At 41.7% G+C, this 25,225-nt stretch overlaps 1 protein-coding gene across 1 annotated transcript in view; it reads left to right on the top strand.

Moving 5' to 3' along the window:
- Positions 1 to 25,225, top strand: part of PTPRN2 (protein tyrosine phosphatase receptor type N2) — a 1,389,072-nt gene that overhangs the window by 157,783 nt on the left and 1,206,064 nt on the right. Inside the window, exon 2 of the mRNA XM_075315450.1 lies at positions 18,204 to 18,254. Coding sequence (XP_075171565.1) covers positions 18,204 to 18,254 — 51 coding nt within the window. The remainder of the gene's footprint in view (positions 1 to 18,203; positions 18,255 to 25,225) is intronic.

Genomic DNA, 25,225 nt, shown 5'->3' with positions numbered 1-25,225 from the left:
TCGGTGTACCTGTTGCACGGGGAAGCACAGAGGTGCCCACGCACGTGTGCCAGTGGAAGTCACGAGAATATGGCACGAGGGTAGCACAGAGGTGCCCACGCACGTGTGCTTTTAATAACCAGGTGAGTCCGGTGGAGACTCGAGGAGCTCACCTGGGACAGGAACACGGCCTGTTGAAGGGGATACTGCCGGAGCAGCAAGGCAGGAACACGGCCTGCAAACGAGGTACTGCCGGAGCAGCAAGGGCCAAGCCCACAAGAGACAGTAATGCCTGAGCAGTGGCGTGGCAGCACGCTGCCAGACATCCAAACATAGAAGGACGGTCGCGCGCCGCCATGATGGCAGGGGGAGCTTTTAAGGAGGTGCAGCTCCACCCGAGGGCGGGCGCGAGGCGGAGATGACGGACTTGACCCAATCAGGGTCCACGACGTCCCAGCCTGGCCAGTCAGGATTCACCACGTCACCAGCCTTGTCATCAAGCCGTGTGACGTCAGTGAGCGAATCAGGACCCACCACGCATTGCACATGCTCACCCTCCTGCCTCTGGGAAATAGAGGCGGGATCCTCGGTCTCACAATGTGCAGAGATAACGGGAATCTCACAGCTTCCCTGAGCAGTAAACCTCTGCACATTGCGCAGCCTCACAGACCTTCGGGGCCGCTGAGCAGGAGAGTCTGCGGCAGGCCAGGAATGGGAGACCGCTTCACTCCTTGTAACAGGAGAACCACTAGGTGTCACCCTTCTGCTGCCTCTCTGAGAAGGTATCTCCTGCACACTGCGCAGTCTGGCAGACCTTCGGCGCTGCTGAGCAGGAGTGCTCGTGGCAGGCAAGGAATGGGAGACTGCCTCAGTCCTTGCCTCAGGAGAGCCACGAGATGTAACACCTACCCATCCCTGTGTTGTAATGGTGTGTAATATGAATTTATAAAAATATGTTTTATTACTTACATGTTCCCTATGTAAATGATCAGAGGCTCTAGTCCCCTGGGCGTCGCATCGCCCTGTGGGTGTTTGCATGCTTTCCATGGTATCACACCCCTGTGGGCGTGATACCATGGATTTACATGAGCAACGTTACAGTCGCTCCTTGAGATCCCGCACGTGCGCACTTACCATTCCCACAGTCTTGTTGTCCGGGTGCTTGCTTCTCAGCTTCAGACGCGCTCTGCGCATGATCGGAGCCGCAGGAGTCTTCTGAGCATGCGCAGTGTGCGTCTGAAGCCGACAAGCAAGCATCCGGATAACAAAACTGCGGGAATGATAAGCGTGCACGTGCGGGATCTCAAGGAGCGAGGCTACCACCGAAAGCATGCAAACACCCACAGGGCGATGCGACGCCCAGGGGGCTAGAGGCTCTGCTCAATTACATAGGTAACATGTAAGTAATAAAACATATTTTTATACATTCATATTACACACTTTTACAACACAGAGATGGGTAGGAAGGGGTTACTAGGCCACACATCACCCTGCTTCTAGGTTAGAACGTATTGTGGACCTGACAGGTTCCCTTTAATACATTAATGCATATGTAAAATAAATCGCAACATCAGTTTTTCTTTACATTGTTTATTATCTGACCTGTCCTTCTTAAAAATCCCATCACTCGTATTGGTATATACCAAATCCATCATCCCGGCAGTCTGCATCTGGCGGAAATGAAACAGCGACTATCCATCATTATCAAATATACATTGACCCTTTTGTGTATGTGAATAAAGTCCTCTAAAACTAAGTTTCCGTCTAAATGTTTTCATTTTTTCGTTTGGTCCCACGGTCACTCTGTAGATTGTACACCGATGAAAGAAAAGTTTCTGCCAAATCCAATGCTTATTACCGGCTTATAAAAGAAATATCATGAGCGAGGCAGCCGTACTGGAAATTGCTGTAATTGCTACCCTCAGTTTATAACCCTCAAAATAATTTATCGAGCTTGTGTTTTCATGAACTGCAAAATGATAGAGGGTTTGTTAAAGGTTCCCGGGGTCTCATCTTGTTTCCATAGCAGCAGTCAGCTTTTACGGTCTTCATTGCTAAATATTCTTTTTGTCTACCTTATCTGTCAGACGATGTTAAACTCAAAAGGTTCAGATTCCCATTCACAACGGGATCCCTTTCATCATCACAAAGTCGCTGATTCTGATACCTGTCATGTCCACCTTCCACATCCAACATCGATAATACACTTGGATTGGATTTTAAGAACTTTGTAACCAGATACTAGGCGTTAATCAAACATTTTCTTAATGGAAGAAGGCATGATACAAAAAATGTTTGCACAATATATTTTTATAGATTTTATTTTATTTTCAGCTACTCATAAACTGTTAATTTTGCTCCTACTGCTTAAGGAGCGGAAAAAGTCTGTGGGATTGTAATTGGATCATGATGATCTCTTTTTATTCCTTTATTATATATCATATAAATATATAGCTACGGTATATATTTTTTATATATACATATAGTTATGTTATATTTATATTTTTTTGTATTTTTGTGTTCCTATTAAGAGGCGTTTTTGAACACATCTGGTGTTTATGCCAAAAAGTCAAGGCGTTCACGTGAAAAACATGTTATATTTGTGAGAAGTTAAAAGGGATGACTAAAGCTTCGAGCAAGTAAATATATATACTGGAAATCAAAATTAGAGGACACTGTTTGATCACTTGCTTTTTTAAGAAATAATGTAATCTAGATTGATCAACATTTGAAGGTTTTTTTGTAAGGGGTACACCATGTCACTAGAACAGTGTTTTACAAAACATCCAAAGTTTATCAACATAAAACCTTTATTTTGCTCAAAATGTGATGATCATAATTAGAGAAAAGTAATGACTGTAGCACAGAGAAAGATTATACTAACTTATCTGAAGGTAACAACAGTCACTAATCAGTGGGACGTGTACAGCCCATTGCTTTGAATGACTTCAGTCCATCCCCAGTTTGTCGACGATCATAATGTTTCCTATCAGACCCAAATAAATTAACTTGCTTTCATCCCTAAAATGAACTGTGGACCACTTCTCCTTTGTCCACACCAAAAGGTGAGTCTGGCCTTTTTGATTCTTTGTGCTAATGGAGGTTTGGTCACTGCAGAGTGGGCTTTCAGTCCAAATGCTCTTAAAAGTTGTGACACTGTATGACGAGACAGATCCTTATCCTGTTAAGTGCTGAACTGCCAAGAAATTCCAGCTGAAGTGTTGAAATGATTACCCATGGAGATTCTCTGCATTATCCTGTCCTCTCTTGAATTTGTCTTTCAAGAGCAACCAGCCTTCTTGGGGGACTTGAAAGAATTTGTGATGTTGTAAAGGTGCAAAATTCTCGACCACAGACTTGCAACGACCAATTTCTTTTGCTATGGCTGATAGGGTCACCCCTTTGGCCTTCATCTGGACAACCTGCTACCGGAGGGTTTCAGTCACTTTGGAACCTGCTGCCGGAGGGTTTCAGTCACTTTGAAACTGCACACCATTTTTGCAAAGTCAGTGCAAACTGGAAAGTTAGGCAGCCAGTTACATAGGGTTTGTCAGATAATTTTAGGAAATTAACACCAGGTGCCAGACTAACACCAATAATTTGCAGGTATCTGAAAGTGTTCTCTAATTTTGATCAGTGTTCTTTTTACTTTATCTCATTTATATTTTTATGTGCTTTTGAAAAAAATCAGTTTATGAAATAAGCTTAAAATACTGCGAGTTTACTCATGCCAGGATATAATCACGTAGGACTACACAATGACCCTAACATTTAGGAAATTGAGTGTTGTTCTCTAATATTGAACTCAACTGTATATATAGATAGACACACAGTATATACCATTTTCTTTTTTTTTTTAGAAATTAAACTTTAGATAGTAGAAGTACTTAACTTCTTGAAATGGAAAATTGACTGCCTTCCTTTTATTCTTTGTTCTCCTGACATACTTTTTTCTCTAAAGTTTCTGTTCGTTTTCTATTCTTCTGGATCCCTATTGGATTCTTCTCATACGGCAAACATATTACAAGGATCACACATTATCTTCTTTGATACCTTTGTCGTATTTGTTGTTTACAAATTGTTTTGAATTATTGTATTTTATAGACTTCAAAGAGGTTGTTCAGCTACATCATAATATCTTAATATGTGTTTAAAATTGAAATCTCCACTGGTTTCTTATATATTTTGTCTTCCTTATATTTGTCTTTTTTATATATTATCCCATAGTCTTTGCCTTTTTGTCTTTTATATTTTTATAAATCTTTTGTGTTTACCAAATTTCCAAAGAATCATAGAATAGTAGAGTTGGAAGGGACCTCAAGGGCCATTGGGTCCAACTCCCTGTGAGTGCAGATTTTCACTCATCAATGCCCTTCTGTCATCTTCTGTACTGGATTACATGAGAAGATTCTATAAAAGACTCGAGATTGCCTAGTGCCATATTGGAGATTTTGCATTGGGGCCCATGATTTCAAGCAATGCCACTCTTAACTCCTTCACCACCCAGCGATTTTCCATTTTTCATTTTAATTTTTTCCACCCCTTCTTCCATGAGCCATATCTTTTTTATTTTTCCGTCAACATAAGGGCTTGAGGGTATGAGGGCTTGTTTTTTGTTGAGTTGTACTTTTGAGTGAAACCATTAATTTTGCCATATATTATACTAGAAAGCTTGAAAAAAAAATTCCAAGTGCAGTGAAATTGCAAAAAAAGTTCAATGCCACAATTTTTTTATTTACCATGTTCACTATATGGTGAAACTGACCTAGCAGTAAGGTTCTCCAGATATGTACCGTATTTTTCGGACTATAAGACGCACTTTTTTCCCCCAAAACGTTTGGGGAAAGTGGGGGGTGCGTCTTATAGTCCAATGGCTGCGGTGAAGGAGGGTGCGGTGGTGGTGGAGCAGGTCATCAGAGGCAGGAGCAGGCTGTAGCAGCGCCTACCGTGACCACGTGGGCCCGCTCATTGTCTCTTTTCACATGCACTGCATCCTCCCGCCCATCATATCTCAGAGCTGAAGACGGCGCTGACAGGTGGGCGGGATGATGGGCAGGGGGGGGCATGCATAATTAACAGCCAGCCCGCGTGATCGTCCCTGGCAACTACAACCTGGAGTGATCATGTGTGGCTATATTCACTGCCCCCCGCGCATCATCATCGGCACGGGAGGCAGTGAATAAGTATATTAACCGGCTACCGATCCCTGCAGCATCGCGATGTCCTCCTGTCTGCCGGCCCGCTGATGTGTGTAGAGAGCGGTGTGCACAGCTTCACACAGGTCAGTGGCGCTGCTGCTGGCACTGACAGGAAGATGAGTGATGCTGCGTGGAGTGAGGAAAGGTGAGTATAAACGTTTATTTTTTTGTGTGCCACAGGATACGGGCCATATACCCGTTTGGGGATATAAAGCAGGATTGGGGCACATATCAGGATGGGGGTCTTTATCAGGATGGGGGTGTATAGCAGGATTGGGGCACATATCAGGATGTGGGCATATACCTGGATGGGGGCATAAACGGTACCTGGATGTGGGCACATACCAGGATGGTGGACATATATACAAGGATGGTGATCATATACAAGGCAGGAGGATCATTACCAGGATGGGATACCTTAATAGAGAATTTGGGGACATTACCCCCATAACAGTGTCAGCAGCAGATCCTCACTCCATAACAGTGTGTCATGACCACATTTTTTGCTTAAAATTCTATTTTCCTCCTCTAAAACCAGGGTGAGTCTTATAGTCCAAAAAATACGGTACAAATACGGTATGAAACATGCATAATTTTTCTTTTATTTAATTGGAGAAAAAAAATTCTGAAGCTTGTAAAATAAACAAAATCACTGTTGGCTCTATTTCCTGAGATCCAAAACATTTTCATATTTTGGGATCTGGGGCTGTGTGAGGGCTTATTTTTTGCTCCTTAAGCTGATGTTTTTACTGACACCATTTTTGTGTAGACACCATGTTTTGATTGCCTATTATTGCATTTTATTGTATTGTGGCGGCCAAAGAAATCTAAATCTGGAATTTAAATTTTTATTCCCATTACTGATCCGATTACTTTACTGTATTTTATATTTTCATAGATCAGACATTTCTGATTGCAGCAATACCAATTTTTTTTTAATTATTATTATTGTTGTTTCTTTTTCAATGTGGCAAAAGGCGGGTGATTTGTACTTTTTGTTTTTATTTTTTTATATTTTTAAAACCTTTTTTTTCTCACTTTCTATTGTGTTTACTAGTCCCATGAGGGGACTTGAAGCTGCGATGATCCAATCGCTATACAGAGCAATCTATCAGCAGTGCACTGTACATGAACACCGGCTCGCAGTCAGCGTTCACAGGACGTTTGTCATAATAAACACAAGGGTAATCAGCTGACCCCTGGCTGTCATAACCCATTTTGTCATGGGGCTGTCGGTAGTAGCAGTGAATGTCACGTTCCCCGCCAAGTGTTAAATCCCACTGTCAGAGATTGACAGTGGGAATAATCTGGTTAAACGCCATGGGCAGATCTCGAATCCACGTGCAGCTGTTAGAGGTACATGTTGGCTCATCAAATTTGCTGACATGTGCAGGGAAAGATGTGGGCGCAATGTCTGAGCCCGCATCAAAGACAGGGAAATGACCTATGATGTAGTAGGTCATAGGACGTGAAGGGATTAAGGGCTGGTATTTCAGTAAAAAAGCTTAAGATCCTTCTATGACAATGGAAGGGGGCTGACTTGGCTATTAAAATTAGCAGTTAATCAGCCCTTGTTACACACATCACTGATCATGTGCCAACACAAGCTGGAAGTGGAGCTGCTGGGACCTATTGTATGAGTAAATTGTATATATTTCAATGTGAAGCACAAGTGTCCTCAGCCATCTCTGTATGTGTATGTAACTACCTCCCTATTCAGATGGGAGGCACAGAACACCTTTTCTAATTCCTGGCGGGATCTCAGTGATCAGACACTTAATTAAGCACTCCCAGCAAAGTTTTTATCCTCTTAATATATTGCAGTCATCATAGTATACAGCACTACAGTTAGGTCCAATTTGGACAGTGGCACAATTTTCGCGAGTTGGGCTCTGAATGCCACCACATTGGATTTGAAATGAAACCTCTACAACAGAATTCAAGTGCAGATTGTAACGTTTAATTTGAAGGTTTGAACAAAAATATCTGATAGAAATTGTAGGAATTGTACACATTTCTTTACAAACACTCCACATTTTAGGAGGTCAAAAGTAATTGGACAAATAAACCAAACCCAAACAAAATATTTTTATTTTCAATATTTTGTTGCGAATCCTTTGGAGGCAATCACTGCCTTAAGTCTGGAACCCATGGACATCACCAAACGCTGGGTTTCCTCCTTCTTAATGCTTTGCCAGGCCTTTACAGCCGCAGCCTTCAGGTCTTGCTTGTTTGTGGGTCTTTCCGTCTTAAGTCTGGATTTGAGCAAGTGAAATGCATGCTCAATTGGGTTAAGATCTGGTGATTGACTTGGCCATTGCAGAATGTTCCACTTTTTTGCACTCACGAACTCCTGGGTAGCTTTGGCTGTATGCTTGGGGTCATTGTCCATCTGTACTATGAAGCGCCGTCCGATCAACTTTGCGGCATTTGGCTGAATCTGGGCTGAAAGTATATCCCGGTACACTTCAGAATTCATCCGGCTACTCTTGTCTGCTGTTATGTCATCAATAAACACACGTGACCCAGTGCCATTGAAAGCCATGCATGCCCATGCCATCACGTTGCCTCCACCATGTTTTACAGAGGATGTGGTGTGCCTTGGATCATGTGCCGTTCCCTTTCTTCTCCAAACTTTTTTCTTCCCATCATTCTGGTACAGGTTGACTTTTGTCTCATCTGCCCATAGAATACTTTTCCAGAACTGAGCTGGCTTCATGAGGTGTTTTTCAGCAAATTTAACTCTGGCCTGTCTATTTTTGGAATTGATGAATGGTTTGCATTTAGATGTGAACCCTTTATATTTACTTTCATGGAGTCTTCTCTTTACTGTTGACTTAGAGACAGATACACCTACTTCACTGAGAGTGTTCTGGACTTCAGTTGATGTTGTGAACGGGTTCTTCTTCACCAAAGAAAGTATGCGGCGATCATCCACCACTGTTGTCATCCGTGGACGCCCAGGCCTTTTTGAGTTCCCAAGCTCACCAGTCAATTCCTTTTTTCTCAGAATGTACCCGACTGTTGATTTTGCTACTCCAAGCATGTCTGCTATCTCTCTGATGGATTTTTTCTTTTTTTTCAGCCTCAGGATGTTCTGCTTCACCTCAATTGAGAGTTCCTTAGACCGCATGTTGTCTGGTCACAGCAACAGCTTCCAAATGCAAAACCACACACCTGTAATCAACCCCAGACCTTTTAACTACTTCATTGATTACAGGTTAACGAGGGAGACGCCTTCAGAGTTAATTGCAGCCCTTAGAGTCCCTTGTCCAATTACTTTGGGTCCCTTGAAAAAGAGGAGGCTATGCATTACAGAGCTATGATTCCTAAACCCTTTCTCCGATTTGGATGGGAAAACTCTCATATTGCAGCTGGGAGTGTACACTTTCAGCCCATATTATATATATAATTGTATTTCTGAACATGTTTTTGTAAACAGCTAAAATAACAAAACTTGTGTCACTGTCCAAATATTTCTGGACCTAACTGTATGTACTTACAATTTCTCATTTTGATTTTCTGCCCAGTACATTCTTCTCTTTTCTCTGATCTATGTAGAAACTTCCTGTCTCTTGTTGCTGCATTAGTCATCCCCCTTCAACTCCTGTCTCAGGTGCTCTGCTGCTCCTCCTGCTAGGGACTTATGCAGTGATGACTAAGGCAGGGAAAAAAGGATTCAGCTAGTCTGTTTTTAATCATCTGATATCATAGACCTTATGGAATAGAGAAGAATTAACTGGGTAGAAAGGCAAAATGAGCAATTGTAACTACACAGTGCTACATAATCTGATGATTGCAATATATCAATAAGATAAACATTTTATGCGGGCGTGCGTTTTGAAAACTTATCTTGTGGATAGGATATAAATTTTCACTTTGGGAAAACACTTTTAAATGAGACTGAGCTGTAATACTAAGCATGGCCAATATTGAAATATAAAGGTTTGTGTCTCTTAAACAATAATGGGTAAGCGATGTTCACGGAAACCACAGACCTCTACCCCTTAAATGGTTATCATGGTTGTTCTTCAGTAACGCACTGATTCCGTGCCTTTCAGTTCCCTCCTTCTTTGGGTGGTGTGCACCTGAATGATTGACAGTTTGGATCAGCGGCATGATTATGCTTCTGGCCCAAACTGGGCACATGTTGATGCTGCAAGCAGCGACAGCATTGTCTTTGCAGAACCAGAAGAACAAGGGAACTGAGCAGGCTGAATCCAGTGATCTGGCCAGCTTCAGTGCAGTGCTTACATCGCTTTGCTCCTTGCCTAGGAAATTGGCCACCGATAGACTGCAGAGGTGGTCAGTGACATAGGCAACAAGCAGTGCACAATAGAATTAAGAAATCACTGTTTTTGACAACAAGGAAAATTTGTTATAAGAGGTATAGTTGCATGTTTATACAAGCACTTTTCAATTCTACCTATTTACGATAATAATGAAGCCCCTATAAGTCAGCTGATCCATGAGATGTTTGATATTAATGACCTTTCCTAGGGATCAATCAATATTCATAGGGAATCAATATTGTATTTGTAGATGTCCACAGCACAGCAGAGCCCCCTACATGAGAATGCAGCCTAATATTTTTGCAGATAAGAACAGCAGAATGTCAGATCCGTGAACAGTGAGGGTTCCCATTTTTCTTAATCTCTTTCTATTACTTGTCTCCAGTGTTGCAAGATGTGAAGTCAATTTTCCTGCATGGAGCTTAGGCTAATGTTAGATTTTAATTACTTTGTTGGTATGACAGTGAGGCCTTAACTGTCATAAATTATTCATTTGGAGACCAAATTTGCAAATGTTTTTTCATGTGTTTAAAACAAGTTAGAATAATCCGTGGAAATGACAGCAGCCTTTGCTTGCCATATGGTTCCTGATCAGAAAGCTTTCTTGGAATTTTATGTAAGACAAGTGGTGTGACCTTTATAATGAGAGTGGCAAGTCTGTTCTGGTGCTCCACTTTCAGTATTATTAATCCAATGGATATACATATTTTATGTAGGCGGGGAAACCTGCACTGTGTTACAATGTAGATGATGCAGATAACATTTTTGTGCAAACATTTCGAGCTTTCATGATGGCAATGGATGGTCGTAGTAGGGGAGTCTATTTTAGAGGGTACTTTTTTTATTTTTATTTATTTTTAAAATCTTTATTTTAAAGACAAAATCAGAACTGAAAAGAAGACAACATGCTCTCAAAGGAGCTGAAAAATTTATAAGCAAAAACATAGCACCAAAGTGCACACTGTCAATCAATAAACATTTACAGATCCCAAACTCTCAACAATTCAGGTTAGACCCAGTTATATAGGTTATGAGAAGAACCCTCAATAGAGGGGAAAACAAGCAGAGAAAGAGGAAGCAAAGCCAAGAAGAATTAGGGAGCAGCAAGGGAAGAGAAGAATAAGGAGTGCGGGAAGGAAGAGAGGGAGGGGAGAGAGAGCTGGGGAACTTCCTCCAAGGACATCAGACCACCAAGCTGTCGGGAGGTGCCTGTGTGTCAGAGAGCAGTCTAGTGTATTCAGCCGAATATTTTAACTCCAACCATGGAAACCAAGTCCTATAAAAATCCTAAAAATCCTCATACCTGTCATTGAGAGATGATGTCAAATCCTCCATATGCAAAAGGTCATTGACCTTAGAGACCCACAGCGCCAGGGGTGGGGGTAGTAGACTTCCAATAAAATAGGATGCATGACCTACCGGCATAACCAAAAACCTCAGCAATGAGCGCTTGTAGGAAGTAGCAGAGGACTCCGAAGACTGTAAAAGGAACAGCTCCGGATTCATTTTCTCAGTCGTGCTAGTCCCAAGTCTGATCACCCCCCCACATCAGACCAGAACTGCCACAGAGAGGGGCAGGACAAGAAGATATGTACAATTTCCACCTCCCCCGAGCCACATCTTCAACAGTGAGAATCCACTGAGGGGAACATCTAATGCAGCCTAGTTTGCACCCTGTACCACCTCGCCAAAAGTTTAAAATTAGCCTCCTGAAGTCTGGACCTAATCGACGTTTTGTGCACGAGCATTAAGATTTTATCCCTTTGCGTATCAGACAAGGCAATACCTAAATCCCTCTTCCACTCCAACAAATAACCAGGGGGGGCATATCCTCCGGGTTAGACAACATAGCGTATACCACAGAGAGGGAGTGCTGGAGCTCACCTTTCCCCAGGCACAAATTCTCAAACCTCTTAGTAGAGCCAGCATATTGAGCAAAGCAGGGAAGGGAGCACAGGTAGTGCCTCATCTGCATAGTCCGCCATTTCCCAAGAGAATCCGGTGACAGAAGGCCTTGGAATTTTATTTTTTTTTGTTTTGGGGGTTCTTTTATTTTTTTTCTGGCATGACCTTCATAAAAGGTCATTGTGAGATATTTTTTTTCCGCTATATTCTTGTTTTGCATTTGTGCATAGTAGTTACAGTGGTAATCAGCCCTGTTAAGAGAACTATTATCACAGTTAGGGTTGTGCAATGTTTAGTTTGATCCAAAAGCAGTTTCGGTCTAACGGTAGTCATGTGATCAGTTCATTCCCACTGGGAACATTAGTAGTTGCGGTGTTGGAATAGTCCATTGGCAATAACCTCCAATCAGAAGTCAATCAAGCTTATTAAAGGGAATCTGTCAGGTGATTTTGAAGTATAATACTAATGTTATCTTTAAATAGGGCTTAAGGAGACCTTTCCGAATCAGTATCTCTTATAGCTCTACCTTATCCTGTTATCCTGCTGTAAGCACCATAGAATTAAGTGTCTTGCGCACCCTAGTCAAGTGTATGTAAAAACAATTTACATATTCAACCCACCTCTCAGTGCATCATTGTCTATCACTGCTGAGAGGTGGGAGGGGGTAGGGCATATGCAGTTTGTATTTACATATGCTTGACTATTTACTATGTCACATTGAATTCTACAGAGCTTACAACAAGATAACAGAATAATGTAGAGCTATAAAAGTTACTCATTCTGAGAGGTCTGCTTAAAGGTACAGTCACACATAACGAGATCGCTAGTGAGATCGCAGCTGAGTCACGGTTTCCGTGACGCAGTAGCGATCCCGTTAGCGATCTTGTTATGTGTGACACCCACCAGCGATCAGGCCCCTGCTGTGAGATCTCTAGTCGTTGCAGAATGGTCCAGGCCATATTCTTCAAAGGCGATGTCCTGCTGGGCAGGACCCATCGCTGTGTTTGACACTGTGTGACAGGGTCACAGTGACTGCTGAGATCGTTATACAGGTCGCTACTGCGACCTGTATTGTTCCTGTGTAACGGGGTGCCAGGGGTGCCTCTGTAGTCGCTGTAATGGCCGCTTCTGGTATCCGGCTAACCCCCGGCACAGCCGTCACTATTGGGACAGGGGATTGTTTGGGGGGGCAGAGTGTGGATGAAGGGAGCACGCTGACAGACGCAGGAAAATTCCGCAGGCAGGCATCAGTTGAATCAAAAGACATTTTTATTGCACGTATCTTCACAACAGAGGCACAAATCTTGTAATGTCGATTCACAACTCCTGCTGGGGAAAACTGTTCCTGTCTTCTCTTCTCAGGGGACCTTGCCCGGCTACTCTAATCTTCTTCACCTGGGCTCCCGCTCCGGCTATCACAGACTTGACCCACACAACTCTGTTTCACCGACTAGGACACTTTCTTTCTTCCTTCTTTTGCTATCTGCCACCATAGCTCCCACACTCTGCCCCCGTTGCTCCTTCTCCCCCGTCCCGGAATCAACTGCCTCAAACTCAAACTTTCTTCTCTACAGCACTTTTTCACCCTCCCCCTAAAGCTGCCGGCTCCTCCTCTCTCCTGCACTGTTCCTATGGGGACAGCCGTCCCACCCGGCCACTAGGGGAAAACCCATCAATACAGTAAAACACAATTAATCATTAACATTAACATTAGCAGCGTTATCTACCCCAGCGTGGGGTATCTTCAGGGGGGAAAACTGCGCCTCCTTGTAAGGGGTCCGTCCACCCCTTACACCTGCATCGCTGGTAAGATCTGACTGTGTGACATCTCACCTGCGACCTCCCAGCGACTTACCAGCGATCCCTATCAGGTCGCATCGTTTTCGGGATTGCTGGTAAGTCGTTGTGTGTGACTGGGCCTTAAGTCCTATTTAAAGATAACATTAGTATTGTACTACAAAATCACCTGGAAGAGAGAAACAAGAAAAACGATCAAGCGTCCATAAGGTGAAAAAAGGTTTTTTATTGATCAGTGCAGAAAGTGGACACACAGATAAAATTATCATTAAAACACCAAAAGGGGACCAACCGGCAAAGAATATTCACAGGATTTGATAGATGCATCTATCAAATCCTGTGAATATTCTTTGCCGGTTGGTCCCCTTTTGGTGTTTTAATGATAATTTTATCTGTGTGTCCACTTTCTGCACTGATCAATAAAAAACCTTTTTTCACCTTATGGACGCTTGATCGTTTTTCTTGTTTCTCTCTTCCTAAGTTTATGCGATTAGTCCAGTATGGATATGTAGCCTAGGGTTGCACTATATAGAGGATTTCCTTTTGTATATATTATAACAATCATGCAACCTTTTTTCCTGTGTGTTCTCTTCGTTTATAATCTACAAAATCACCTGACAGATTCCTTTAAGCGGGTCCTTGGTGGGCAATAATGTGCAGGATTACGCACTAGCCAGGAATTGTCCCTCCCACTTTAATTCACATATACATATAAATTCAGAGTTGATTTTCTCAGTGGTATAAAATCTATTTGGGGACATGGAGTTATGTTTGACCTTATCTTTTATTGCCTTAACCAGCAAGTAGGTCACTTCCCAAAGAGAGAACAGTTAGAACGGTTATTTATGTAGCAAAACTCATTATAGTATGTGTAATATTAGGAAGTCCTTAAAGCATGACCTGTTGGAGTTCTTTGATGTTGAGGATCAATATCGTATAGTGATTCTTTATTCTTCAAGGTTTACTTATTAAGATGGCTTTACCTGTCTTGAAGTTAAAGGGGTATTTCCATCTCCAAGATCCTATCCCAATATATAGTAGGTATAATAATAATATTAGCAAATAACTCCAATTAGTAATTGAGTGTTGTTTTTTGGATTCACTGTCACTTACCTCATTGCAGGACCTTAGGTCTTCATGGTTACGACCACTCACATAGTGACAGTTCGTTAGCTGCTACTGATTAGACTCATCACCATTGATACCTAAATTCCTGAATTGCCCTGCACATGAGGTAAGTGACATAGTGAATCAGAAGAGCTATGCTACATTTCTAATTGGAGGTATTTGCTATTATTATTATTATTATTATTATTATACCTATTGTGATAGGATCTTGGAAATGGGAATATCCCTTTAAGTACATTTGGTAATTTCGCTCAAAGGAAAACCAGTCCCTGCAATGAAGCAAGAGGGCATTCATGATTAGACACCGTGAGTACATGATTTAGCACTAATGTTGATTAACACCAGGTAGGTCTATTTATAAAGCTGATGCCGAGTATCTTCACAGCACATTACAAACCCATTACACTCCCACCTTTAGTGAATTTCCATATGCGTAAGCCTCATTATGGTAATTAAGGCTGTGCTTGTGACGCTATCTGTTTTCTGGCATGGTGAAATCCAAGAGTAGGGGGATTTCCTGCCGATTTAATAGCATGCTAAAAATATTTTTGGCAGTGCCAATGACTCGCCACATAGGTCCAATTTTGCTCTGCAGTTTTTGACATTTTCCACTTGAAACAGTATAGGCCAGAAATTAAATGTTTGAGTTTATTTTCATAAAAAATGCTATTATATTGGAATTAAAAAAGTTTTACTGGATGCCACTTTAAAATTTGTATTAAAAGATCTAATGGGCGTTCATCAGTTCACAAATTTGTTTTCAAGTAAGCACAAAACCTTGTAAAGGACCCTCCACTAAGAAGATGCATGCCTTCAGTTTTAATATCCAGGGGCTCATTTTTCTGCAATCCTTCCTTAGGTCATATACAAATGAGGTGTTTGGAGCATCATGGGTGGAGCCAGACAGCCGGAGAACCTTCCCTCAGGCATTTTTGCTATAATGGATAGGCAAAATATGACAAATTGTAGCTGAAATCTCCTCCAACATTTAAATATATAGAAACAAACAAAAAAAAAACTTTCGAAAGCCTCGACATATGAATATGAAATATATTATCCAAGCCACACACTACTGGCAAACTATCCATACAAAGCAAAAAATAGGATCAGCACGACCATAAGATTTAACAATCTTTAATCTTCACGGTTAAAACATCCAGGATGCAATTAAGAACATTACATTGTTCTCGGCGTGTTTCTGGCAGATGCCCTAAAGGCGGTGTTACACTCAGCGATATTGCTAGCGATGTCGCTGGTGAAAGCACCCGCCCCCGTCGTTTGTGTGTCACGGGCAAATTGCTGCCCGTAGCGCACAAAATCGTTTGGAGCCGTCACACGTACGTACCTGCCTAGCGTCGTCGCTGTTGCCGGCGAACCGCCTACTTTCTAAGGGGGCGGTCCGTGCGGCGTCACAGCGGAGTCACTAAGCGGTCGCCCAATAGAAGCGAAGGGGCGGAGATGAGCGGGACGTAACATCCCGCCCACCTCCTTCCTTCCTCATTGCTGGCGACCACAGGTAAGCTGTACTTCGTCGCTCCCGAGGTGTCACACATAGCGATGTGTGCTGCCTCGGTAACGACGAACAACCTGCGTGCTCAACAATGAACGATTTTATGAAAAGGAACGACGTGTCAACGATGGACGATAAAGTGAGTATTTTCCATCGTTAACGGTCGTTCCTTGCTGTCACACGCAACGACGTCGCTAACGATGCCGGATGTGCGTCACGGAATCCGTGACCCCGGCGATATATCGTTAGATACGTCGTTGCGTGTAATGGGGCCTTTAGTTATAGAGTATGTAACACACTAAGAGAGACAATGTTATAAAGGTAACAACCTGAAACACATGACCATTACATTAACATATTCATTACATAGCATTAAATGCAAATGTATCTAATCATGTATATTCAATTTGTAACTGATGCCTGAAACGCGTCAGAGAACAACGTCATGGTTTTAACTTTATCCTGGATGTTTTAAAGGGAATCAATCACCTGGATTTTTGTATATAACCTAAAGCCAGTGCTATCCTGGCGCTATCAGGCTGAGTCTATACATACCTGTAGCGGTCAGCTCGGATGTTTAGGTTTTGAAATCCAAGAAAGTAAAGTTTATAAAATCGGCAGCTGCTTGAGTGACAGTAGCTGAGGATCAGATAATATCTGGGGGGAATTCATAGTTATTCCCTCCCCCTGTTAGAATTAGCATAAGTAATATACAATCGATGTAACTTTTCTCTTCTAGGACCTGTGGTGAGGTAATACCCATGTGACCAGAAGGAGCGGGGCCTCAGCCAATAGGAAAATGTTGCTTCCTGATATCAGATCTGTTGGCTGAGACCCTGCCCCTTCTGGTCACATGGGTATAACCTCACACAGGTCCTGGAAGAGAAATGTTACATTGATTGTATAATACTTATGCTAATTCTAACAGGGGGAGGGGATAACAATTAATTCCCCCCACATATTATCTGATTCTCAGCTGCTGTCACTCAAGCAGCTGCGGATTTTATAAACTTTACTTTCTTGGATTTCAAAACCTAAATATCCGAGCTGCCACTACAGGTATGTATAGACTCAGCCTGATAATGCAAGTATAGCACTGGCTTTATGTTATATACGAAAATCCTGGTGATTGCTTCCCTTTAACTTGGAAGATCCAAGATTGTTACATTTTATGTAGGTGCTGATCCATTTTTTCGTAACTAGATAGATTGCTTTTTCTTCCGAATGAACAGACCAGGATTGTGCCACATTTTTTAAGTGGGTATTATTAAGTTTGGAAGTTATCCTTTGTCCATGGGATAGGATATAACTTGCTGATTGCTAGGGTCCAACTGCTGGGAACCCCACTCAGGGCCCTGAAGAGCTCTGCCTAAATGGATTGGTGGAGCGCAGTGCTCGGCTATCTCCAGCAGTGTATATAATCGACCACCACTCCATTCATACGTGGGTTCTTTTGAAGCCCGGTTCTGTCTTGTGTGTTTCCCATCCTTGAGAGACCTGTAGCAGCTGTGGGATTTGAGCTTCAATGCTTAGTGATTTTAAACATGTTTCTCTTGATGTAGCAAGGATTAGTGACATTTTCCTTGCTAGTAGCTCCTGAGTATTTCATTTCAGCTGCAGCTGGTTTGTAACCACTCCCATCTTCTTTAAATAGTCACATGATCCATCACACGTTGCTGGTTATAGATTGCATTCTGAACTAGCCACAATGGAGGAACGAAGTCTCTCGGAGATACTAGTGATCTGCTGCTTGAGTCCTGTTGCTGGAGTTCTGTTGCTAGCCACCCTGGTAGCTGGCTGCAATAGAGGACATTTTTGGATATCCTTTTTGTCTATGTTCCCCATTTGTCTTCCTTCCCCTGTGTTGTATTACCTCAGAAGTGACGTCTGGTGCACTCACCGGTGTTTGCACTAGCCAGGGTGAGTAATGGGACAGCGAAGGGCTAAGCATGTGACGGCGGGGGGAAGGACCTGGTTAGGGAGCGCAGGGTACAGACACAGGATAGTGTCAGGTGGTGACATATCCCCTCTCCCTATCATTAGGGACTTCCTACCCAGGTTGTAACCTTTGTGCTGCACCGGGCGATCCCTTGACCAAGCGTGACAGGTTCTCAGGATCCACGGGAGTTTCAATAGTCAGAACATAATAAAACCTAACAATTTCTGATACATGATGACCATTAAAGTAACAATAGCCTATGCTAAATGGCAGAACCCATATTTTTAATAAGAATTACCAAACGCTATTTAAAATAGGTTTTAAAATCCTTTTTACCTTTGTAAAGATGGCTCAGCTCCATGTGTAACGTCAGGATGATGCACCATGAGATATGACTTGTCGTATAATCTCTTTATTTACTGTTCTTGCCTAGTAACATGTTTTTCTTATTTTAGGGTGCCTATTTGAAGATGACCTCTGCAAACAATATGAGATGTGCTTGAATGGTAAGTCCATTTTATGGAGCCTCAGATTTCATTTTTTTTTCTGAAGATGTTTTCATCTGTTTTCTTTGAATGAAGCAACTGTTCAAGCAGATCTGTGATATTTACAGTATGTAGCGTTATAATGTTGGATGTCGTAATATACATTTCCTTGGCATTGCTTTCCTTCTGCCCCCTTTCATTTTTTCTTTGCTACTCTTTGATATGTAAATTCATCTTCCTTTAATTTGCATTTTCTGTAGCCCTAATGATTTCAGTGGGAAAAGCCATGTAAGTGCGTTTTTTGTTTGTGAATGGTGCAAAACCCCAAACCCATTCATATGCATTTACTACCTCTTGTGGTAGCGCATTCCACAGTCTGAGTGCTCTACCTGTAGAGAACCCTTTCCTATTTAGCAGCTGGAGTCGTCTTTCTTCCACCCTTAGCAACTGCCACCGTGGTCCTTTCTATACTCCTTTAGTCCTCCTTCACATGTCCATGTCTCCGGTACGTGTTTGATCCGTTTCCTCACGTGCCGGAGACACAGGCACACGTAGACCCATTAAAATCAATGGGCAATGGGTCTGCGCTCATGAGCATGTTTTGCCATGTACCGTGTGTAGCATACATGTGCTCGTGTGCTCCACACCTAAACATGTCCGTTTTTCTCCGGCATCACGGGTGTCACACAGACCGCACACGGACCGCACGGAGAAAACACACGTGTCTGTGAATTAAAAGGAATTTCTATACTCACCTTCTCCAGCACTGCTGTATCTGCCGCTGCTGTCACTTGCTTCCGACCCCCGCTCATTATGCTCATTGCATATTCACTCCCGTGCGGGCCGGAAGCAGCAGCGTCGGTGAGCCGCAGCAGGAGTTCTGACTTCTTCTCGATGTTTGATTTGTCTGAAGAAGGGGAGAGGGAAGCTGGCGCTGATTAGGCGCAACCTCACATGAGACCCAGGAGAACCAGTGCTGACTGCGCCGGCACTAGAGGTATAAGTGTTTTTTATTTTTAATGGGAGCAATTACTCAAATTGAGAAGGGGTTCTCCAAGTAGTGGACAACCCCTTTAATGTGGCTCTCAGCTTTTTAGGCGCTTTACTTTGGTTTCAGTAGTCCCCAGGCGTGTTTTTTCCACCATTTCCTGGGAGTCTACGTGAGTCCAGTCAATCACAGTAACGTTTCTATATGGAAACCCAACCAAAGATATTTCCGTAAATGTTTTGTCCAAGTCTGTTGCATCTGCACAGCAGGAAAGTATCATTGAATATAAAATAAATTAGTGTCCCAGTTTTTAGTTTTACAATTACTCTTGTAATAAATTGCCATCTGTAATCCATTATGTTTACTTGGCAGCCACCAAAGCCAGAAGACAAATTGTACCACTCTTGTCCACCTATAAAAGATTTTCTTGGAAGAGATAAGAACAATTGTATAATTTCTGCAACATAAGCACGGCCTAATTATATATGTATTAGCCGAATCCTCTCTCTTTGGAGAAACCCACTAAAATAAAGAGCAGTGTGATATTATTTTACTATGTTTACTACATTACAATCTCTCCATTCTGATGGCAAGTGATGGATACAGATGCTTCCTCATTAGAAAACAAATGTAACAGCCTTAATACTAAAGAAGAATTTAGATTCTGTATGTTTCATTTGTCAAAGTAATACATGTGTCACGGGTCCTACAAATGGAATATTGGAAGTGATGAGATTTATATGAATGTATTGCATTGATAACGAGCAATTGATTTATCCTGGAAGCTGAGACCACGAGGAGGTCTACAGTGTTTGTATCATTAGCATTGTAAAAGAAAAGAGTCAAAATCTGTTTGATCTCATCCATAATCCCCTATGGTCTTGACTGATTAGAATAGAGCATCAGAATGGCGAGCACCAGATTAGTAGTATCATTATTATCATACTCACTTATATAGCACCTATGGGATACACAGCGCTCTTCATTAGAGATAAGTGGACCTGTGGAAGTTCAGTTCGGCGGGTTCAGCCGGACTTTAGATAAAGTTCAGTTTTGGACATGGACTTGACCTGAACCCCAATGTAAGTCACTAATTGGGCAGTTTTGATCTCCACTCACATACAGCCAGCCATAAACAGATCACTTTTGGGGGCGGGTATGCTTGGGTTTTCCATTTTTTGTTTGATGGACACTACATCCGATCATGCTGTTCTTACCCCCATTGTGAGTTGATCAAGCACAGTAAGTGGCTTGCATTGGGCTGAGTATCGCGCATACCCAAGCACAGCGATACTTGCATGATTGGACAGCATACGTAAAACACCCGAACTCTCTTTTTTGCTAAAGTCTGTGTTTAATGCGAATACCGAACACCGGCAGAACACAGCTTCCTCACAGTACAATGCAAAACATTATACAAGTACATCGCAATTCACATTATACATAATCGACGCAATGCACGTAACCAACAGTTATCACATTACATAGTATCAGCACTGTTGATATCTTCAAGGGGGAACGTGAAAATATGTCTCCTTACAGCAGCATTGTGAGACATGAAATGACCGTTGCTTGTATCACGCCTCGCTTAAAGGGAACCTGTCAGGTGCAATATGCACCCAGAACCACGAGCAGTTCTGGATACATATTGCTAATCCCTGCCTAACCTTCCCTGCATACACTAGGATAGATAAAGAGATCTTTAGAAAAAATATTTCTAAAGATCTTTTATGATATGCTAATGAGGCCAGGGACTAGTCACAAGGGCGTTAGTTTCCCACAACTAGTCCGCCCTCTTAGATGCTAGCACACTCACAGGGGCGTGGTAACATGCTATTCAATGGCCATTACCCAGCGCCATCAGCGGTGACACTCATACCTGTGTCCGTTGTCACCGCTTTTGGGTTTAGAGTCAGTGTGCATGATCAGAAGTCCCGGCACTTCTGGTCATGCGCACTATGAAGTCGGGTGTACGTGTCCCAGCTTCAGAGAGGTCTAGTGCGCATGACCGGAATTGCCGTAAAAATATATTTTAAATAAAGGGACTCCCAGTGAGACACCCAGCAATCCCAAGAATGGACAGAGGTCCACTTGAGATAGCAGTGCACAGTTCAGCAATAATTAATGTTGCTCTGCACATTTGGTCATGTATATACTCTTTAAACATTTTTGTTTTATGTTAAAGCGATATCTCAGACCTGATGAGGAAGCTGTATTTATTCCAGAAATCCATGTCGGAATGGCTGTACAATCCTTTATGAAAGATTAGCTCAGTTCCCCTCCACCTTTCCTAATTGACAGCTCCTAAGTGCCCCTCCTCCCTGCTGCTGTTGCTGAAATCTCACACTGCTCAGAATAAGCTTCAGCTGTCAGACTGGAGACTTAATACACTTGGTGTCATTTCTCATGATTTGGGAATTATTCATTATATTTCATTGCTGTGTATTGCCTTTTTGTTTCTAGGAAGAAGCTTTGACTTTCCTTATATTTTGTCCCTTCCTCTTCCCTGTAGCTCTCGTCGTGATGTCAGCATTCCCTTCTTCTCCATGTAGTGTTTTGTATCAGCCATCTTACATGTAACATGCTGTCTGCTTTCTGAGAAAATCACTCTTTTTACCTGCTTCATTTATTATCAATACAAGATTTTCAATTCAAGCATTCTCCTTTTACTGGAGTCTTCTTGCGATGAGATTGTGGCTGAGTTAAACTATCCGAGGAACCGATATGAATGTGAGTACGGTAAATACGAATAGCCTGGAAAGAAACAATGTTCAGGCGCCATCACATCCTACGTATCCGTAAGTCAGAATAATTGGACTCATATATAATTGAACCCACAAAATGCTCCTTTTAATTTAGTCGTTCATGAATTTTTTTAAAAATAAGTACACCAGCCACATCCGGTCTAAGATAGCTATTAAATTAGTTATTAAATTATGTATCTTCTACCTAGTGTGGCTGTCAAGTCTGTAGACTCTTCAAAATTAGCAATAAGCGTGAAAGGTTCTAACGTGTCTGGTTATAAATTAATTTATGTTCAAACAAAGCTTTTATATGTGTGAAATATCTGAGCTACGGTGGAAACTGTGTGCTAGCTTTTCCAGTCATAATGCTGACAAAGGCAGGTGTTATGTGATTATTGAGCAAATAACACAAAGCTCTGAACCGATTAGTGTTGTAAAGGCTAAATCAAGATTGGCAGGGGACTTGCTTAGCTGCGTGAGTGATTGTCAACTGGTGCTGACTGTACAGAATTTCCCTAATTCTCAAATGTAAAGATAAAAATATAAAGTAGACAGTTTCTGCAGAGGTCTGAAATAGACATGTGTGGCTAACAGACACAAGTGGATGGGAGATCCACCCGTGCCTGTTAACCCCTTAGATTGCACTGTCAAACTCTGACAGTGCAGTTTAAACGACTGTGTCGGGGATTGCGTTGTTCCTCGCCGCCATTGGCAACCCCGCGACAATATCACAGGGCGCCGATGTGTTACCATGACAGCGCAGGGTCAGATGATGACCACTGATGCTTTCATGAGTCACTTCCTATGAGAACCGTCAAAGCACCGACACTTACAGGAACACAATATTTCTCCTGATCAAAGCGATACTGCAGCATCGCTGTAATTAGGAGAAGCGATCGTAGTGCACAGTAATAAAGACCCCTAGGGGGAAAAGTAAAATCAGTAAGAAATGTAAAAAAAAGTTTTAAAAAATATTAGAAACTAAAAGTTTAAACACTCCCCTTTTTGCCCCATTGAAAATAAAACAATTAAAAAAAATTACACATATTTGGTATCGCCGCATTCACAAATGACCAATCTATCAAAATATAAAATAAATTAATCTGATCTGTACCCGGCACAGCGAGAGATAAATTCCAAACACCAAAATTACATTTTTTTGATCGCCACAACATTGCATTAAAATGTAATAACAGGCATTCAAAACATTGCATCTAAACAAATGAAAAACGCCAGCTCAAGTCGCAAAAAACAAGCTGTCACTGATCCCCAGATCCCGAAAAATGAGTATGTTACGGGTCTCATAAAATGGCGACAAAATCGCAATTCTTTCGTCAAACTTCTGATTTTTTTCCCACCACTTAAATAAAAGTAAAACTACACATGTGATATTTCACTTTTCTCAAAATTTCTCCACATTTGGATTTTTTCCCACTATATGGTAAATTGAATGGTATTATTCAAAAGTACAACTCATCCCGCAAAAAATAAAACGTCATATGGCAATATTGATGGAAAAATTAAAAAGCTATGGCTCTCGAAAAAAGGGGAGGAAAAAACGAAAATGAAAAACAAAAAAATCGCAAATGAGAAAGGAGAAATAAGGCCATTAAAGAAAAATAAGAGCAATGTTTAGTGATCTAGCTTTTAGCATATGCACCTATGCACATAAGCAAGTAATTTAGGCCTTAATTCATCATTTTGCTTTTTAGTCTTGTGATAAAAATGGCTGTTTTTGGCAAAAAATTAAACCGAAAGCTTACATAATTCAAAGTCTTCTCCCTGTCTCCATCTTTTTTGTGACTTTGGTGCTAAAAGCTGCAAAAATGTCACCTTACTCTACACTCTCTTATACCCATACTCTACACTCTCTTATACCCATACTCTATACTCTCTAATACCCATACTCTATACTCTCTAATACCCATACTCTATACTCTCTTATACCTATACTCTCTAAAACCCATACTCTATACTCTCTAATACCCATACTCTATAGTCTCTAATACCCATACTCTATACTCTCTAATACCCATACTCTATACTCTCTTATACCTATACTCTCTAATACCCATACTCTATACTTTCTTATACCTATACTCTCTAAAACCCATACTCTATACTCTCTTATACCCATACTCTATACTCTCTTATACCCATACTCTATACTCTCTAATACCCATACTCTATACTCTCTTATACCTATACTCTATAAAACCCATACTCTATACTCTCTAATACCCATACTCTATACTCTCTTATACCCATACTCTATACCCATACTCTATACTCTCATGTACCCATACCCTATAGAGTATAGGATAGTACAGAGAGTATGGGTATAAGAGAGTTTATAGTCTCCTATTCCCATACTCTATACTCTCTTATACCCATACTCTATACTCTCTTATACCCATACTCTGTACTCTCCTGTACTCATACTCTATACTCTCCTATACCCATACTCTATACTCTCCTATACCCATACTCTATACTCTCCTACACTGATACTCTATACTCTCCTATACCCATACTCTATATCCTCCTATACCCATACTCTGTACTCTCCTATATCCATGCTCTATACTCTCTTATACCCATACTCTTTACTCACATATACTCATACTCTAAACTCTCTTATACCCATACTCTATACTCTATTGTACCCATACTCTATGAGAAACCCACTAGGCAGAAGCTTATCTCTCAGAGAACAAAAGGATCGACAGTCTGAAACTGGACATGGTGGATCTTTATCTCTGCTGACATCATCCGTCATGGTAGAGGTAGACACCCTCATGTACATGATAGTGTTGCCGAACATGTTGATACCAGTGGGTTCGGACAATGTTAGTTTAATGTTTATGAGGCCTTAAGAGCTCTGTAAAGTTTTTATTTTTCAATTTCCTTAAACTTTAGTTGACTACAGTATGTTAGTGCCTTTATCAATATAAATTAAACTACTTTTAAAAGTAATTCTGACCATGTCTTGGTGGACCTCCGTTGTACTTACGTGCTCCCGTGGAGTCAGTGCTCTCTTGTGTACCTGGAGGAGCATCTCATGGCTTAGCTCTGACAAGTTGAATATCTGTGATCAATTCTTACTAAAAATGATTGTCTCAGGCAATTGACTGGCAAAGCCTACATTAACAGCGAGTGTCAATTCAGTGAACTTTATAGTCACCTACTCTGAGCAGTGAGCTTTCCCTTCAAGGATTTTGAAGGACTTGGAGAATCAATAGATGTGCACATGAGAGTGT

The sequence above is a fragment of the Anomaloglossus baeobatrachus genome, chromosome 6 (genome assembly GCF_048569485.1).
Source record: "Anomaloglossus baeobatrachus isolate aAnoBae1 chromosome 6, aAnoBae1.hap1, whole genome shotgun sequence".
Classification (NCBI taxonomy): Eukaryota; Metazoa; Chordata; class Amphibia; order Anura; family Aromobatidae; genus Anomaloglossus; species Anomaloglossus baeobatrachus.
This window is presented reverse-complemented; position numbering and strand designations above follow the sequence as displayed.